Raw genomic sequence first — 18486 nt, 5'->3', positions numbered from 1 at the left:
CAGCTCGTACTGGAGTTCCAGCATGTCCGGCACAGCTGCACTCATGGGTGGTGTCACCTCGTTGAGGGCACGAAAGTCAACTGTCAGTCTCCAGTCGCCCGTAGGTTTGCGCACAGGCCAGATGGGACTGTTGAAAGGTGAATGAGCTTTCTCGATGACAGCCTGACTCTCCAATTGACGAATCAGCTGATGAATGGGCAACAAAGAGTCACGGTTAGTTCTGTACTGCCTGTGATGAACAGTTTGAGTTGCAATTGGCACTTCCAGGTCCTCTATGTCATGATGTCCCACAACTGCAGATTCATCTGAAAGTTCAGGTCTAATAGACAATTTCAATTTATCATCCTCAATCTCTACAGATGCTATTCCAAAAGCCCATTTATGACCCTTAGGATCTTTGAAACAACCTTGTCTCAAAAAGTCAATTCCCAAAATGCAAGGCGCATCAGGACCAGTTACAATAGTATGTGTTTTCCACTCTTTACCAGTTAAACTGATCTCAGCCTGTATCTTAGTTAACTCTTGAGATCCACCAGTGATTCCAAAGATAGAAATGGACTCTGTCCCTTTGCAATTAGATGGCAATAAAGTACACTGAGCACCTGTGTCAACTAAAGCCCTGTATTTCCGAACTCTTGAACTGCCAGGCCACCTAATGAATACATTCCAATAGATTCGGTTCTCTCCACTATCCCTTTCCTCCTCCTGGCTGGAGGCAGGGCACCCCTAATGCTGAACATGGCATGTAGGGTGTACACAATGATTGGTGTTGTTGTGAGAGAAATTGCAACTGTTGGAACAATTGCAGTTGCTCTCAGGAGCTGAAGAAGTGACAGCTACTTTTCTGGCATTGCTGCCTCTGTTTCTGCCACTCTGCAGATCCTTGACCCTCTTTGAAAGAGCTGAAGTAGGTTTACCATCCCATTTGTTCATGTTCTCACCGTATGTGTCACGCAGAAGTATCCACAGTGACGCACGTGATTGCTGCTGTCTGGGTGGAATTTGTCTCCTCCTGGGCTGGAATTGCCTTGCAGGAGGTGGGCGTCTGTTCCTGACTGCAGAAACATTCACCCATTCAGATGATGCAGGAATGGTATCCTTTACCAGATTTTTGAGATCCTCCTTCAGTTCTTTCATAGTATCTTTAATCTCTGTAGTCATAGTTTTTATGGCACAGATTATACCAGAATGTGACAAACTGTCCTCAATCTGCCTGAGCTGATCAGTGAATTCACCAACAGTGAAAGATCTTCCATTATCACTCCTTGATAGAAACTTACTGGCCAAGATGTTAGCATAAGATGAAGGAGCAAGCTTAATCAGCTTCTTCATGAGACCTGTTCCCAAAGGAATATCGTCAGGCTCATGAGTGCCATGATCTCCATAAAGCACTTCCTTCACAGCAAACTCCTTCAGAAGCTTAATTCCCTGCTCAACGGTGTTCCACTTCTTGGCAGCCCATGGCAAATCATCTCGGGAAGGATATCTCATAGCCACAGCCAACAGAAGGCGTGTCCACAAGCTAACCCTACCAAGAGGACTTGCCAGGTGTTTGTCCACTCCACTCTCCTTAGTGAGTGGTCCCAGCTGCTTGGCAGACTTGTCTCCTACCTGCAGAGCATTAGCACCAATGCCACGGCATCTCACTAGCCAGCTTAAGATTGGCTCACCTGATTCCCTTGTGTATTCCTTCCTAACTTCCCTGACCTCTCTGAGTGGATCCTTGGAGCCTTGGATGTCATCTTCCTCCTCTTCTTCCTGTTGATCTGGTGGTGCCTGGCCTAACACAATCTTCCTCATAGCATTCCTAAACTCATGGGAACCATCCTCTCTCTTGGCAGCTAACCTCACAGCGCTCCTCTCACTTGAGTATTGTTGTCTCAGCACATCTACAAGGTCTCGCAGACTAACTGCCTCCTCTTCCTCTTCTTGCTGCTGATCACCAGAGGTCCCCTGTCTTACATCCTCCTGCGAACCACTCTTTGTCTTAGCTTTTGCCTTAGCAGGTGCCAGAAGGGCCTGAGCAGCAACAGACTTGGATGTGTCTGCTGGAGGATTTGAATCTTTAGGAGTCTGACTCAAAGGGTTTGAATCCTTAGGGGTCTGACTTGGAGCTTGTGAGTTCAAATCTGCCTTGCTTTTAACAGGAGGATTTTGGTTCTGGTCTGCTGGCTGGGGGTTCGAATTGGCTGAGCTGGTGTCATTAGGATTTGGACTGACTGGGCTAGCGTTACTAGCACTAGCAGTGTTATTATTTGCCTGTCCTCCTGGGATGCCTGCCAACCCTGACGTGTTTTGATTGTTGCTAGGAACATTCTGATTTTGGGTACTTGCCTGTGTTCCTGAGGCCCCTGCTAAACTCTGTGGCTTGTTTTGGTTATCCTTATCATTGTTTACGTTAGTGGCGGGAACGCTGGCTGTGTTCCCAGAACCTACAGAGGAGGGTGGAGAGGCTGGCAAGGGGGAAGCCGATAACTGTGTTCCCTTGTTTTGCTGTGAAAGAGACTGCTTCTGAGACACAGAAATTTTCCTAGCTCTTACAGAAGCTGGTTTTGAATTTTTCACACATAATGCCAAAATTAATATGAATATCAAAATCATGAGGCAAATATTAAAAACTGTGAGAAGAAAAACAGTTTTACACGAGCATGTGCCTATACAAACAGTTGGAATTCCTGTCTTAGGCTGAATAACTCTCATTAGAGCCATATTTAAAGCAGAATTTCCATTGATTGTCACATTATTGACCAGAGCTCCTGTAATGTCCTTGGTAATATTCTCAGAGATATTAAAACCAGCATAACCAAGAATAAAATCACCCCAGCTCCAGAACATATCTGAAACCTTAGCTTTAGCCTTATTATAAGCCAGATCAATGAAATAAGCAACAATTTGACCTTTTAACCAACTAAATACCAAGAAAACAAAACCAGACCAGAGCAATGCACCAACCAAATACAATAGCTGCTTGATTAGCTTCATCTTAATTCCCAGAGCTAATTTCCACTCACTGAAATATCGAGCCCCACGTTGGGAAAGCCAATTAAAAAATGTGATGGTTTGGGGGTTACCCCGCCCCCCCACACTTTTGTATTTGCCCCAGCTAACTCAGACGGACCCTGGGAATATAGATGAAGCAATTTATTTACAGCTAGCAGAATTTACAAGCAGCTATTTACAATATATACAGTTATATACAATTATATACAGTTATATACAAAGGATAAACAATACAAAAGCACAACTCCCCTCCCAGAAACCTGAGTCCCCAGGAGGGGCTCTCAAACCACCCCAACACCTCCCCCCGGCCCTCTCAACCTTACCCCAGTTCTCAGGAAGAAGAGAGGTGCAGCCAAGAGGTTAGGGAGCAAGGTTAGTAGGAGCAGGGTTAATGAGATGTGACCAGGTCTAAGGCAAAAGCAAGAGTGAGAAACAAAATGGAGAATGTTTTCTTCTTCTTCCCAGAGTTCTCAGCGTGACTGTGAGAGAAGTTGACATCAATTGTTTTTCATTTCACTGCCCGTTATCTAGTTCTGTTACCAAAACATTCTAGCTTGCTTCAAACTAGCACAAGGAGTCTTAGGTATAATCCAATTTTAACTGGAAGCAGACTGAGCCATAAGCAAAACCTAATTATTAACATTGAAATGGATATTCCTACAGTGGTTATTTTCCTGTCAAATTAGTATACTCAATACATAGAACTGTACCATCAACCCCGAAGTGCACTCATGATACTTTTGGAGATTAAGAACTTCTGCTTTCATCTTATTTTTCTGTCTGTCAAGAACTGCAGTACACATTTAAGTATATAGATTTACTTTGAAATACACTCAGTGTTAGTAAGAGCATTATGATCATCATTATTTTATATAATCAGTCCTTCATTATGATGAGAGTTTAATTTCAAATTAAGGATTGCTCCTCTACTTCTCAAGGGAGCTGTCTAAGTAAATACAACTAATTGTATAGAAACATATGCTTAACATGCAAACAAATGGGAGAAATACAATATTAGCATTTATAGAGAGCTTCTAGAGAGCTTCCGAGTGTTCAGAGCTCTAGAACATAAATCAGACAAGACTGAACTTCAGTCAAGTTTTATAGCAGTATTCACATTCACACAGAAAATAGTGAATGCTGCAAAGGTGTTGTGGTGGTGGTTTTCAGGGGTGTTGGATTTTGGGTTTGATTTTTAACTGGTAGCCAAAGCTGATTATATAGATCATCCAAGAAAGTCCCTGTGCTTATGTATGGGAGCCCATCCTAGGCTCCTACATCACTTGAAGTAGTGCTGCTGCTGAAAGCCTGCTGCAGTGAGTGAGTCCTTCCTTAGACCATTTTCCTCTCTCATGCTGACATAACTGGTAATGTGCCAGATTTCACTCAGGTGGATGGAAATAAGCCTCTCTCTTAAAAAAAGAACCCTAGGTCAGCCTTCTGCTGTGGCTCATTGTAAGGCCATAAAAGCATGTGGATGAGAATAGATACTTATCAGCCACAACTGGTGCTTGTACTGGACTGAATTTGCAATGATAGCTTTGCGGAAAAGCTGACAGAGTATAGTTTTGCAAAGCAACACTTATGAATGTCTTACCATTTGAGATGGAGTTTATGGTAACAGGGGTTTACCTTAATTTAAACACCACTTATTCTTACATGATTTCTCTTCTGCCTAGAAAAATAACCCCCCCACACATTCGGGATCAAAAGTAGACGTAGGTGGTAGTAAGTGGTAGCTTTGTTTTTTTAGGGGAAGGTAGTATAGTTCTTCAGTGGCAGCATGGAGAGTATACATTCAAGTGTGCTCTCGGTAGCCATTTCAGGTGTGCATTAATTGTTTCTTAAACTGTTAAAAAAGATTTGGAGGTATTACATGCGTTGTATCTTCATTCTGTTTTTTCTCTGATTTTGTAGCGGGTCCATCAGTGTCAAGAGAAGCTGACAAAATGAAAACTGGATTTCAGTTTCTGGTTCTAAAAGCAGTGGACTCTCTTTTTGAAGTGATGGAGTAGGAAGAGAGGGTTTTAGGCTGAGTACCTTGTTCTTTAAGGTCATACCTGAGAAGTACCCAGAACTAAGTGAAGCTCAGGGTAGTCAGGTTTCTCAGCTCTGTACTATTCCCTTTGTCTGTCACAAGTAAATTTTGGGAAAGCATATCCTTAATGTTTTAGTGAAAAATACACTAAAAAACCTTCTCAGACTTGGAATAATCTGCCAGTTCTCTACTGTTCTGTTACATGTGATAGGTAAAGTGACAAAATTACTTATTTTCCTTAGTAATAAAATTATTTATACTTTTTTTCAGTTTGCAGATCACCTTAATATATATAATTCTAGATAAAAGTTATCCCAAAATGTTCTTTCTTCATCATTCATATTTACTGTCGAATCCCAGGTACTTTTAAATTTGCTATCTAAAATCTGTTACGTGGTAAGTGACCCACACTTGACTACATTGCACTAGCCTAAATCAGAGAATGGTCTGGGTTGAAAGGGACCTCTGAAGGTCATCTAGCCCAACCTCCTCTGCGGTAAGCAAGCACATCCTCAACAAGATCAAGTTGTCCAGTGCCCCAGCCACCTCCCTAGACAACCTGTTGCAGTGTTCCACTAGCCTCATGGTAATGTTTTACCTCTTCCTTCACATTTGCAGTTGGGTACAACTAAGCTATTAACTTATGATCTTAGGTGCTTTAAAAGATATTCTAACTACATTTCTATTGTTTCTCTCAGCATGGGAGGTATTCCAGCAAAAAGCCACAATGGAGAAAAGCTGCTTCTATTTATGGGTATTATTGATATTCTTCAGTCTTATAGGTAAGCTGAATTTCCTGGTTTTATTGAGCAAGCTATTCTGAAATCACTTGAAAATGTAGGAACTTACAAAAAAACCCCAAACAAATCTGGTTTGTTTTCCTATGTGTAGGCTAATGAAGAAGCTGGAACATTCATGGAAAGCTCTTGTTTATGATGGTGTAAGTAGGTATTTTCTATCTTTCTCAAACTGCTGATAGTTTAGCTAATGCAGCTTTGGCTGACTTGGATCAGGAAACAGCTAGCTCCTGTATATTCATATTCTGATGTCATCTAGGTCCATTTCCAATACGTTCTCTGATTTTAGTTAACTGATACTTCAAAAAGCAATTAAAATGAGCAGCTTGTCCTTATAACATACAAAAGATAATGGAAACTTAGCAGGAAATGGATGAATCTGTAACTGAAAAATGTGGATAATGTGAATTTTTCAAGTGTTAGGAAGATTTTATAGAATATGGCTGTACAATTCATAACTCATAATTTCATAGATGTAATACCTAAATAAAAGTTCTTGAAACCTTTTAAAAAGGAAACACTTGTTAGGATTAACTTGTTCTAAGTATGCCTGAAATGTATGACGGAATTTACCTGAGGTGTCTAGCTTCTTTTTTGACAATTTACTTTGATTTACTTCTGGAAACAGTGACTGAGAGCTTTTCCGATCTTGTAGGACACTGTTTCGGTTCACCGACCAAGTTTTTATGCAGACAGATTTTTAAAGTTTATGAGTACAAGAGTTTTCAAGAAAATTCAAGGTAAGAGAGTTATGGCTTTGACTCTTTTGGATATCTTAATAAACATTAATTATAATGTTCTTATTCTGGAGTAAAATAATCTTTTTCTTTTATAATGTTCTTGTCCTGGAACAAAAGAATCTTTTCTTCATCCTCATGTAGCATTTCTACCATCACTGAAGCTAATGAGATTACTTACAGAAAATTATTTGCTATGTTGATTTGGGTTTTTAAGAGATGCATCCTTGCATCTCTTAAACCCTAAATAGTTTTTCTAGAAAACTGGTGGGAGCTCTGTTGTTGTCTGAAACAATACTCAAATGAACTCCTTTGCATGCATAGAATAAGGAGTAGACAAGTTGGTATTTATGTCGATTGGACAACATAATTATCTCAACCAGATATATGTGTTTCCTGAACGTTTGAGTTATTTTTCAGTTCTCTCTAGTTCTGACTGCTAGATGTATGTCAGTACAAGACACAGCTAAAAGGTACCATGTACAATGGAGGACATTATGCCTAATTTCATCTTTCTTAATTTGTCTGTCTCATTTTTTCAGGCTATTAACCTGTCCTAATATCCCACTCTTACAGATCTGCTTTGCATATAAAACAATTAATCTGCCTTGAAACAGATTAACGTTTCAGATGCATGATCATTCCTCTGTAAAGAATCAAGAGTATTCCTGCCCTCGGGAATATTGTTTCTAAACTTTGAGTTAGACATTCCCATTTAAACTGTTTAAAACTTGATATAAAGGTGCTCTTTTTCTCCTACTGCACAGAACAAGCCTCGATTCGGCCTTGGGCAGAAGTTAGTTCAGCAGCTATCTACTCATATTTTTATCAATATCCTGGAGTTGTGCCTCTGATTCTCTTCTTAAGTCTTAGCTTAGATTATTTTTAATGATGAATTTTATAGAAGAATACAATATGAACCATTGTAGTATGTCTGAACTGATCTTGCAGCCAGATTGTGGAGGTCAGCAGCTGGCAGCTGAAAAGCAGTTATGGAAATGAGGGGCATCCTTCTGGAGAAGAACTGCAAATTATGAGGGTTGTTGTTCGGTAGTAATGGCAATGGAGTTTCACCCAAAATGCCATTGTAAGTAGGCAGGAACTTGTAAGATCTACGAAAGGGGTGCTCTCACTTGAGTGTACAAGCTATCAACAAATTGGAAGTGTTTGTTTTACCCAAAGAAAATATTTGACATGTGTTGCTGAAGTGAAAATTCTGCAGTAGCACATCCATCATTGTAGTTCACAGCTCAATAAAATTATCATAACCTCTTGCAATACTCCAAAATGTCTTTTCAGTTTTCTTACTTTTTTTTTTTTATCTGTATAATTCTGGCTCTGACTAGAGGGGTTCATACTTTGCAGGAGATTTGTTCCTTGGTAATGTAAAAGTTGTTTAACTACCTTGATTTCCTTTGTCCTATGAACAGCAAGGTATCCCACAAGAAGACAAAAGTACTTCACCTATAGATGAAGTAATGCCTTTGACTCTAGTCTTAATACTGTATTTGTATCTGGATGCATTCTTCCCCTATGTTCAGAAACTCCATAGATTGCTTGCTCTTCTATATGCTGATAAAGTTGTGCAGGGAAATAAAATTATGTCATTCAACACTTGTGTTTATTTGGTAATGCAGCTTTAAAGTCTTCACCTTCAAAGAAACGGTGCAATTCCATCCCAGCCCTAAAAGCAGCATCACAAGAGATGGTGTGCACAGTCAGCCAAGACTGGAATAAAGAAAAGTGTGGCGTTCTTGCTGAAGGACAAAGCTGCGCCAGCCTTGATGAAGAAGGTGATGTCTTTCAAATCAACTGCCAAAACAATGTTTTTAAAGGAATTTAGTATAAGCCCTAGAAGCACTCTAACCAGATTGCTTAGTGTCTAGCTGAACTTTCTTAACTTCAGACTCAGGTTGGTACCATGGAGAGAGCTGGTAGTAGTATTTGGTGTAATGTCCCTTCAGGACCAATAGGAAGTCAGAGCCAAGGTTATAGTAGGTGATGATCTTTCAGATTTCAGGAGATCCTAAAACAAATTGTCCAGCCCAAGCAGTGGATTAGTATCTTCATCAACAATCTGGGTAAGGGGATTTAGAGTGTCCTTTGTAAGTTTGCAGATGACACTAAGCTGGGAGGGAGTGTTGATCTCCCTGAGAGTAGGAAGGCTCTACAAACCTGGATAGGCCTTATTGGTGGGCTAGGACCAATTGCCAGGTCCTGCACGTGGGTCACAACAACCCCAGGCAACTCTACAAGCTGGCAGCAGAGCAGCTGGAAAACTGCCCAGCAGAGCAATTCTTGGGGCTGTTGACTGGTAGCCAGCTTAACACGAGACAGCAGTGTGCTCAGGTAGCCAAGAAGGCCAACAGTATCCTGACCTGTGTCAGGAGTAGTGTGCCAAGCAGGAACAGGGAAGTGACTATGCCCCTGTACTCAGCACTGGTGACGCCATGCTTTGAGTATATTATTTTGGGCCTTTTGCTATAAGAAAGTCTTTGGGGTCCTGGAGTGGGTCAAGAGAAGAGCAATAAAGTGAGGAGCAGCTGAGGGAACTGGGGTTGTTGAGTCTGGAGAAGAAGAAGCTGAGGAGAAACCTTATCACTTTTATAAGGAAACCTTATAAAACTCTGAAACGAGGTGTAGTGAGGTGAGTGTTAGTCACTTCTCCCTGGTATCAAGTGATAGGACAAGAGTAGATTGCCTCAGGTAGCATCAGGGGATGTTTAGCTTGGATATTAGAAGAAAGATTTTTACTAAAAGGGTTATCTAACACTGGGATAGGTTCCTCAGGGAGGTGGTTGAATCCTGAACATTGGAAATGTTGAGAAGATGCACAAATATGGTGGTAAATGACATGGTTTAGTGCCAAACTTGATAGTTAGATAATGATTGAACTTGTTTATCTTAAAGGTCTTTTCCATTCAAAATTATTCCGTGATTCCTAGGCCAGAGCTGGTGCTGTTCTTTTCACTGACTTTTAAAGAAACATGTCACATGAAGTGGTCTGAAGCTCAGTTCATTGTTCCTACAGTATTTTTTAAGAAATACAGACCTTGCCTCTTTCAGAGCTTTTATCTACTGCCAGATTCAAAGGAGGACCTGCCAGCTAACCCTGGTAGTGTGTAATTCATAACTGCTGAATGTACTGGCTGGCAGCTGAAACTCACCCTGCAGTGCATAAGTGTGGGTATGGGCACATGAGTACCACAATCTCATCAATATTAATATATTAGAAAGCTTCAAGAAGCTGTTGAGAGGACTATGTGACCATTTGAAAGAGTTAACATTGTTCTTTATTTTCATTTGTGCAGTACTAAGTTCACGACACTGTCAGTATCTAGTCCCAAGCACTCCATCTCTATTTGAAGAAGCTTCCTTGGCAACCACAATTTCTTCTTCTTCTTTGAATGTAGATGAACATTATCAACACAGACAATCCATGTTCTATTCTGACAGGTAAGGGCTGTATACGTGGTAGAAGACACTTCATCTTTTTAGCTACAAGTCTGCTGATGTGTGCAATGGAAGGTGACTCTGCCCTTAGTCACAGGTTGGAATGCAGAGAGGAATAAGAAGGCATATTTGATTAACAAGTGGCTCAGAGGCTGGTGCCTCCAACAAAACTTCGGATTCTTTGATATTGGGGAACTTTATATTGCCACAGGTCTACAAGCAACAGATGAGATGCAACTGATGCAGAATGGGAGAAGGACCCTGGCACATGAGCTGGCTGGGTTTGTTGAGAGGGCTTTAAACTAGAGTGGAAGGGGGAGGTGGTTAAACATGACAGCACTAGAGATAAAGCAAAGGAAGTAGAGAACGGTAGGCTAGAGCTAGGGGTAAAAGCAGCAGCCCAGCTGAAGTGCATGTACACTAATGCATGCAGTATGGGTAACAAACAAGAGGAGCTGGAAGCCTTGGAGCTGGAGGAAAACTATGATGTTGTCACCATCACTGAAACATGGTGGGATGACATGCATGATTGGAGTGCTCTAATCAATGGCTACAGACTCTTCAGGAGAGACAGGCAAGGGAGAAGAGGTGGGGGAATGGCTCTGTATATTAGGGATGCTCTGGATGTCATGCGGGTAGAAATTAAGGATGATCAAGTTGAGTCATTATGGGTGAGAATTAAGGGGAAGGCCAACAAGACTGATATCCTGGTTGGAGTCTGCTATAGACCACCCAATCAGGAAGAAGAGCTTGATCTATTACTCTTTAAACAACTGGAGGCTGCCTCAAGATCACCTGCCCTTGTTCTGGTGGGTGACTTTAACCTACCAGACATCTGCTGAGACATAAACACTGTGGAGAAGAAGCAGTCTAGAAGGTTTCTAGAGTGTGTGGAAGACACCAAGCTATGAGCAGATGTTGATCTGTTGGAAGGTAGGAGAGCCCTGCAGAGGGACCTAGACAGGCTGTAGGGGTGGGCAGAGGCCAATGGGACGAGATTTAACAAGGCCAAGTGCAGGGTTCTGCACTTTGGCCACAACAACCCCAAGCAGTGCTAAAGGCTGAGGACAGAGTGGCTGGAAAGCAGCCAGGAGGAAAGGGACCTGGAGGTACTGATAGATAGTAGGCTGAAGATGAGGCAGCAGTGTGCCCAGGTGGCCAAGAGAGCCAATGGCATCCTGGCCTGGATCAGGAACAGTGTGGCCAGTAGGACAAGGGAGGTTATTCTTCCCCTGTACTCAGCACTGGTCAGGCCACACCTTGAGTACTGTGTCCAGTTCTGGGCCCCTCAATTCAAGAAGGATGTTGAGGTGCTGGAACATGTCCAGAGAAGGGCAACAAAGCTGGTGAGGGGCCTGGAGCACAAATCCTATGAGGAGAGGTTGAGGGAGCTGGGGTTGTTTAGCATGGAGAAGAGGAGGCTCAGGGGTGATCTTATTACTGTCTACAACTACCTGAAGAGGCATTGTAGCCAGGTGGGGGGTGGCCTCTTCTGCCAGGCAACCAGCAATAGAACAAGGGGACACAGTCTCAAGTTGTGCCGGGGTAGGTATAGGCTGGATATTAGGAAGAAGTTCTTCACAGAGAGAGTGATTTGCCATTGGAATGGGCTGCCCAGGGAGGTGGTGGAGGCACTGTCCCTGGGGGTCTTCAGGAAAAGACTGGATGAGGCACTTGGTGTCATGGTCTGGTTGATTGGATAGGGCTGGGTGATAGACTGGACTGAATGATCTTGGAGGTCTCTTCCAACTTGGTTGATTCTATGCTTCTACTTGCAGAGTTAGTTTCTAATTAATGAGTGTGAAAGTCAAGACAGCAATGAGATTAGTATCTGCAAATAAATGGTGGATCATTGGTTGCAAGGAAAAAATAGTGAACTGGCTTCTGTGTCACTTCATTGTTTTATGCCAGATTTTATTCAAGCAGTGACTTACTTGTTTAGTCACTGCTGGTTTTCTGTAAGATTATTTTGTCTTAGTGCTTTCTTCTCCCTCTTTTCTCCTTTTTTCTTTCCATTCTTTACTATATACTTTATATTATTATATTAAATTACCTTTTCAGAGCATTCAGTACTAAATAATAAATTATGACTTTCATAAGAGCTTCTCTTCTCTTAACTTGCTGGATTTGTTTGAACCCTTATTTTGCCCCAAGTGTGTTTTCGTAACAAGCAGAGGGGAGAAAAATAAATTAGTAATATCAAGACCAAGTGCTGAAGTCATATTGCTTTTGTTTGCAATCCCTGGCAGGCTGTGAAGAAATAGATTACAATTTAACAAAATAAGAGCAAAAGAAGCACAGTGCCTTCTAATGGAAAAGCTAAGTAGAGAGGAAGAAAAATGTTACAGTATATCAGGGAATTAAAGTGAAATAATGGGAGGACTATGTCTTAGCCTTCTGAAACATGAAGGATATAAAGTGAAATGCCACTGAATTGCAGAATCCTCACCTTGTCTAGTGTACAGGTTTCAAAGGTTTTCTGGAAGTGGAAGGAATTAAAAATTACAGCAGTAATGCTGTCAGTGAAGTGGCCTGGTACGTATGTAAAAGAAATAACTATTACAATGTCCTTTCCTTGAAACCTACCCTAACTCAGGAACAAAAGCCAGGTATGCACCACAGCCTGCCTGATTTTCTTTACAGTTAGCAATGCAAAGCACTGTTTTTCAGAAATAATAGTTAACCACTGGATTTGCATATTCTTACAGCAGTAGTAGCACCTCGCTGCACATGTATTTCATGTCACATAGCTTTCCTGTACAGGCTTATTCAGAAGCCTGAACCATCCAATGTCAGAGACCGAATTTTTGAAACAAAAAGTGACTCTCCCCAAGGCTCCTTTTGCCAAGGTATCTTTTATGCCAGAGCTTACTTTGTGGGAGATGATAAAACACAGTTCAGCCTGTGACAGCTGCCCATTTTTTTCCTTCCTGTCTGCTCTTCCTGTGTCAGTAAAACAATGCATATGTTACTAAAAAGGTGTGATGTTCCTCAACAGAATACAACAGGTGGGAGAAAATTGCTACTGAAGTCAGTGAGAGCATTGCAAAGATGCCTAATACGTTATATAATAAAAGGAACCTTGTAATGTGGCAAATGTTATGCTGTGCAGTTAGTACTAATGAAGGTAACTGCTGAGTCATTATTTTGTTGCACATTAGAATTTGTTTTCTATTTTGCATGCTAGCTTTGCCCTTTCTGAAATTATAGCTTATAGAAAACAAAAAGTACTGCAAAGGGAGGGGAATATTAGTAACTTCTGGTGTGCTGGCTGTAACCATGTTTTCATACCCAGTTATCATGCAGAATTGTTTTCACTTTGTGTGTGAATAGATAAGAATTATTAAAATTTGGCTCTGGAAAGCTAGCAGTTGAGTCTTCAAGGCAGCATGGAGTCTGTTTCTGACAGGTAGCAAAGATAGGGCATAATTAGCACCTAACTGCAATAAAACACTTTTGAATTTTGGCTTTGTGGTTCCACGTACATTAACAAAACAAAATAAGATTCCTGTCTGGATGAACCTGCAGTTTCATGATCTTTCTGAATGGCAGAGGGGGAAAATGAACAAACAAATGAATGAAAGAAATAATACAGTGCAGCTGACCTGTAAATATCACTTCCTTGCACAGCTCTACTGATTACAATATACTCTTCTCTTATTTTCCCTTCTGAACTACTGGTTGCAAATGATCCCATGTCTGTATGAGAAAGTCCAATACTATTGTGCCTATTTATCGATTTTTCCCCCCTATTTTGGATACAGTAATGGTGCCAGAATTTACACCATGTGCAATGTGAAGTAAGGTGTTTTAAAATCAGTGAAGTTTTTCCACATTTACTGTGATACAGCTTCGTTCTTTAAATAACAATTAGAGCTCGGGAACAGTATTTCTTCTTGACAAAATTTTAGTTAATTGAAAAATAATTACTGTAGTTTGTGCACCTCACACAAATACGAGCTGATGATTATCTAGCCATTGCCAACACATCTGTATTTGTCTATTTACGCTCCCTGTTTTCAAGTATTTGGAGATTTTATATTGGAGAGAAATTTGCATTTTAATATTTTCAGCTGTGACTGAGCTGTCGATAACTTGTATTTCTGGTTGATTTTTTGCAGTGAAGTGTTACCCTCAAATTTAACATACACTGTAGAAGACAGCACCATCTACTGGACTTCAGAACAGAGCACGTTGGAAATGGAAAATGATAATGATTCGGTTTTCGATGTCTACTTAGTAAGTTATTTCTGATGGGCTCTTTCTTTTATAATTCCTTTGACTCCAGCTCAGTAAGCGACAAAAATCCATGTTTAATGTTAGTATCATAGGGTTTGTTAAGGTATTTTGTATATGAGACAAATGCTTAAGTACCATACCAAAGGAAAGCTTTAAAGAGTATATGTGCCTACTAACTACTGTGTTAATAATCATGGAGATCATTGAATCACCTGGATGGTAAAGACCTTAAGATCGTTGAGTCCAACGATAACTTAGTATCTCCCTGTACACAACTGTTAGACAATGTCCCTGAGAACCTCATCTAAACATCTTTTTAAACACCTCCAGGAATGGTGTCTCCACCAGTTCCCTGGGCAGTCTGTTCCAGTGCCTCAAGACCCTTTCAGTGCAGAAAAATTTCCTAATATCCTACCTAAATTTACCCTGGTGCAACTTAGGACAAGACTTCTTACCTGGGAAAAAAAAGGCAAGTTCCCATCTTGCTACAACCTCCTTTCAGGTCCTTGTAGAGAGCAACGAGGTCTTCTCTCAGCCTTCTCTTCTCCAGGCTGAACAGCCCCAGCTCCTTCAGCTGCTCCCCACAGGACTTGTGTTCAAGACCGCTCTGTGGTGGTTCATGAGTTTCTCTCCCTGCTTCCCCCCCTACTTGGAGTCACCAGGCTAACTCAGACAGCTGGAAGTTAAAGTGAAGCTATATTTACAGCACAAGAAGTCACAATATTTACAATTATATACAAGTTAGAAATAATGTAGAAATTCAAAACCCCTCCCAAACAATGAGACGACCCAGGAGGGTTCCAAACCAATCCCACTCCTTCTTCCCACGCCTCGTTATAATATCAGAAATAACTAAATAAACCCTGATTGAAAGCTTATGTGCTTACAGGTAAGCAGAAGTGAGATGCCAGAGCCAATAAGGGCTTGGAAGGAAATTATTAGATCAAGTTCCATAGGTTTCATGCAGAGGAGTTTAGGCATGATGCATCCAGACGCAGACTGAAGTGAGAGACTTTGTTATTGTTAGGACTATTTATATCTCTCAGCAAAACCAGTGGGCAATATAGACATCACTATTTCTTTGTTTTTATAGCCAATGATCCAATTTATCTCATTAAAATATTCCAATTAGCCTCAAACCAGCACACTTTCACCTGCCTTGATGCCCTTTTCTGGAGACTCTCTTAACACCTCAGTGTCCTATAGTGAGGGCCCCCAAACTGAACACAGTAAATGAAGTAAGCTAAAGTGCTGTCAGTTTTTCTATAATTATAGGTTTTTTTTCCTTTTTTTTTTTTTTTTTGTAAGAGGAGAAAAAAGAAAAATCTTTCTTCTTCATGTTGAATATTCCACAATGTTGACATTAAGTCTTCTCAGAGAGAAAAATTTAGATTAATTTTTAGATTCATAGAATCTACCTCAAGGATCAACTAATCCAACCTTTCAGGGTAAGACGTAATTTAAATGAGATGGTTCTGTGTTTACATCAGTGGTTTTGAAGCCAGTGTGGTGGAACTCAAAATAAAGTACACTAATGGCTTCCTTTTCTGCTCTGAAAGGTTGTCCAGTTGTGGTGCCTGATGTATGATTACAAACGTGTCTTTTCTTTGCTGTTTTGGTTCCTAATGAGAAGCTTATGTGACTGCTGAAAGATATTCTCAAGTCTATGTCTATGTTTTAAGAATTCTCTAGTATCTGCAGCTCACATTCCACAGACATAAAGGCAGTAGGCACACAACTCCAGTGCCATTTGAGAGAAGTTAGTGCATCTAACCCTTTTACCTGTGCTGAAAATTTCAATACAGGAGGGAGGTATGTTAAGCTTGGGGTTTTTTCTGAAGGATTGTTGCGGGAACCTGTGGAGATCATCTAGTCCAGGCCCCCTGCAAATGTAGGTACATCTGTAGCATCTTGCACAGGATCATGTCCAGGCCGGTTTTGAAATTCCCATGAGATGGAGACTCCACAACTCTGGGCAGCCCATTCCAGTGTTCTGGCACCCTCAAAGTAAAGTTGCTTTTCCTTAAGTTCAACCAAACTTCCTGTGTTTTAGTTTGTATCCACCTCCACAGAGGTAAGGCTGGTCTATAGTTTCCTGAATCTTCCTTCTTGCTGGTTTTGAAGACTGGATCCTTCAAAATGGAGTGACATTGGCTTTCCTCCAGTCCTCAGGCACTAAAAAGCTAACAAGATTTTTATAAATGACCTAAGAGAAGTGACATATTTCCCCTAACACATACAAATAAGTTTTGCAGTAAATCCCAGTCCATGCTGCAAGGTAATAAAAACTGTTGTGAACTACTGAATGCTCTCAGTTTGGATGCTCTTTATGGATGTCCAGTTTTCAGCATTTTGAAGCAACAAGTGGCTTTATTTTATACTGTAATGCATATTACTGTAATGTCTGCAAAACCATAGGGGTTAGCTGTTGTGCAGGAAAAGAGCCCCAATGATTTTGATTAAGGTACAAGGTAAGAAAAGAATCATTGACAGACTGTGCTGTAGCCTGCTTAGACGAAAAAAATGCTGTTAGGATTCTGTAAGAAAACAAATAAACATAACTCTTGACTTTACTTGTAATTTCTGTATTTCCAGTAACAAAGGACACGTGAAGAGTATAACTGCAAGAAGTGACCATGGTTAATGAAGAGCACTTTCTACACTCCTGATTTAAGAAGGAGGAATTTGCTGAGCCTAATAGCCAAAGAGTAATAATCAGATGAACTTATTCTAAGAGTCAGGATCTTGGAACCATAGAAAAGATTAATGGACTGGAAAAAAAATTACATGAAACATTCCACACTCTGCTATCATCTGCTGTTGCTTGCTGAACTGTAAAGAACTGTATTCAGGCTGCTTTCTACTATATTACCAGTCTCTTCTTCTGGACTTGAAAATTACATTTTCTTATCAGCTCTCTAGTGACTTCATCTGCAGGCATTCTACATCTATACCTATTTAAAAATGAACACAGTGAATAAAATTAATTACAATTCTTTTGACATTTCAGTTCTAATCACTTAGGTCCTTATCAGTGGAAATGGGAATCGATGTCATAAAAGGTTAAGATAAACCTCTGCACATATTACATGAAAATGAGCCTCTAGAGATGTTTTTACTGTTGGTGGAAAGGAGAAAAAATGTTATTTATAGCAAGGCCTTATGTTGTATATATATATATTGTCTTTTAAATATTTTTGATTATAGTTTATTTCTTGTAAAAGAGAAATTATATAATTTATTTAGTAAACATTGCTGTAAACTATACTTTTTTTGAAGAATAAAATATTTTGTTCTCAAGACTATCATAGCTATTAGCCTGCTCTTGATTTGTGTAGGACTTAGTCTTGTGATTTTCTACCTTTTGTGAGATGGTAAGAGGCATCTCAAGAGGTGTTACTTGACTGAAACAACTCTGTCCAAAACTAGAATGTCTGTACTAAATGATTCATAGACAAAGACATCTTTTGTGTACAGTCCTTTTAACACTGTCATTTATAAATTAAACCATATAATTTACCATATAATTAAACCATATAACTTGAAGGAAAATATGTGGACCCTAGTGGGAAACTCTTCTGCAAAGCATGTGCACTTACATGTTTTGGGTTTTTCCCCCCCTCCCTCAATTTGTAAGTTGGTTGGGTTTGGGGGCAGGGGTTTTCTCTGTGTGACTATACAGTTCCCCTCAGAGGGGAGAGGAATTACAGATAAGTAATATTAACAGTCAACAACTTGGAACCTGTTTCTTAACACGTATACAGCTCCAAATCTCAAAGAGTACAGTAGCTTGTTGTCATGGAGGGCCTGTAAAGCCCAAAGATAGGCTTTATTTATGCCTTGCTCTGCCTGGACATGTTTTTCTGCCCAAAGCAGGGGTAGACACATTAAATGGATAAAAGGGACACAATAGTCCTGGTGCCACAAAGTCTGGCCTGCCTAGGGTTTATGTTGTATAAGGTGTTTGTAAACATGTTGTGTAAGCCCCCACGTGCCCAGCTCCTGTCTTGCCTAGTGTATGGCCCATGTGATTCCCATATTTGGAGAAAGTCCAGGCCTGTGCTTTTGCCTATTTTGGTAATGTTTGGCTGACTGCCAATCTGGTCACTCTAGTGGCCAAAGGACCATTAATCTCACCCTATATCTAATACATAGGGGTACACAGGTAAACAACATGCTCGGACTCCCCTGCATAGCTTGGACCCCGTACATTGCTTGCCTG

At 40.6% G+C, this 18486-nt stretch overlaps 1 protein-coding gene across 2 annotated transcripts in view; it reads left to right on the top strand.

Moving 5' to 3' along the window:
• Window positions 1–17569, top strand: part of PIP5K1B (phosphatidylinositol-4-phosphate 5-kinase type 1 beta) — a 102420-nt gene extending 84851 nt beyond the window's left edge. For both annotated transcript variants that reach the window (XM_064140000.1, XM_064140001.1), the window contains 7 exons: window positions 5737–5820; window positions 5930–5978; window positions 6491–6575; window positions 8210–8365; window positions 9884–10028; window positions 14147–14264; window positions 16860–17569. In XM_064140000.1, the coding sequence (XP_063996070.1) occupies window positions 5737–5820; window positions 5930–5978; window positions 6491–6575; window positions 8210–8365; window positions 9884–10028; window positions 14147–14264; window positions 16860–16862 (640 nt within the window). In that variant the 3' untranslated portion in view covers window positions 16863–17569. The remainder of the gene's footprint in view (window positions 1–5736; window positions 5821–5929; window positions 5979–6490; window positions 6576–8209; window positions 8366–9883; window positions 10029–14146; window positions 14265–16859) is intronic.
• The last annotated feature ends 917 nt before the right edge of the window (window positions 17570–18486 follow it).

Source organism: Pogoniulus pusillus, chromosome Z, assembly GCF_015220805.1.
Source record: "Pogoniulus pusillus isolate bPogPus1 chromosome Z, bPogPus1.pri, whole genome shotgun sequence".
Classification (NCBI taxonomy): Eukaryota; Metazoa; Chordata; class Aves; order Piciformes; family Lybiidae; genus Pogoniulus; species Pogoniulus pusillus.
The sequence above is the reverse complement of the archived record's forward strand: the minus strand, read 5'-3'. Positions and strand labels throughout refer to the sequence as shown.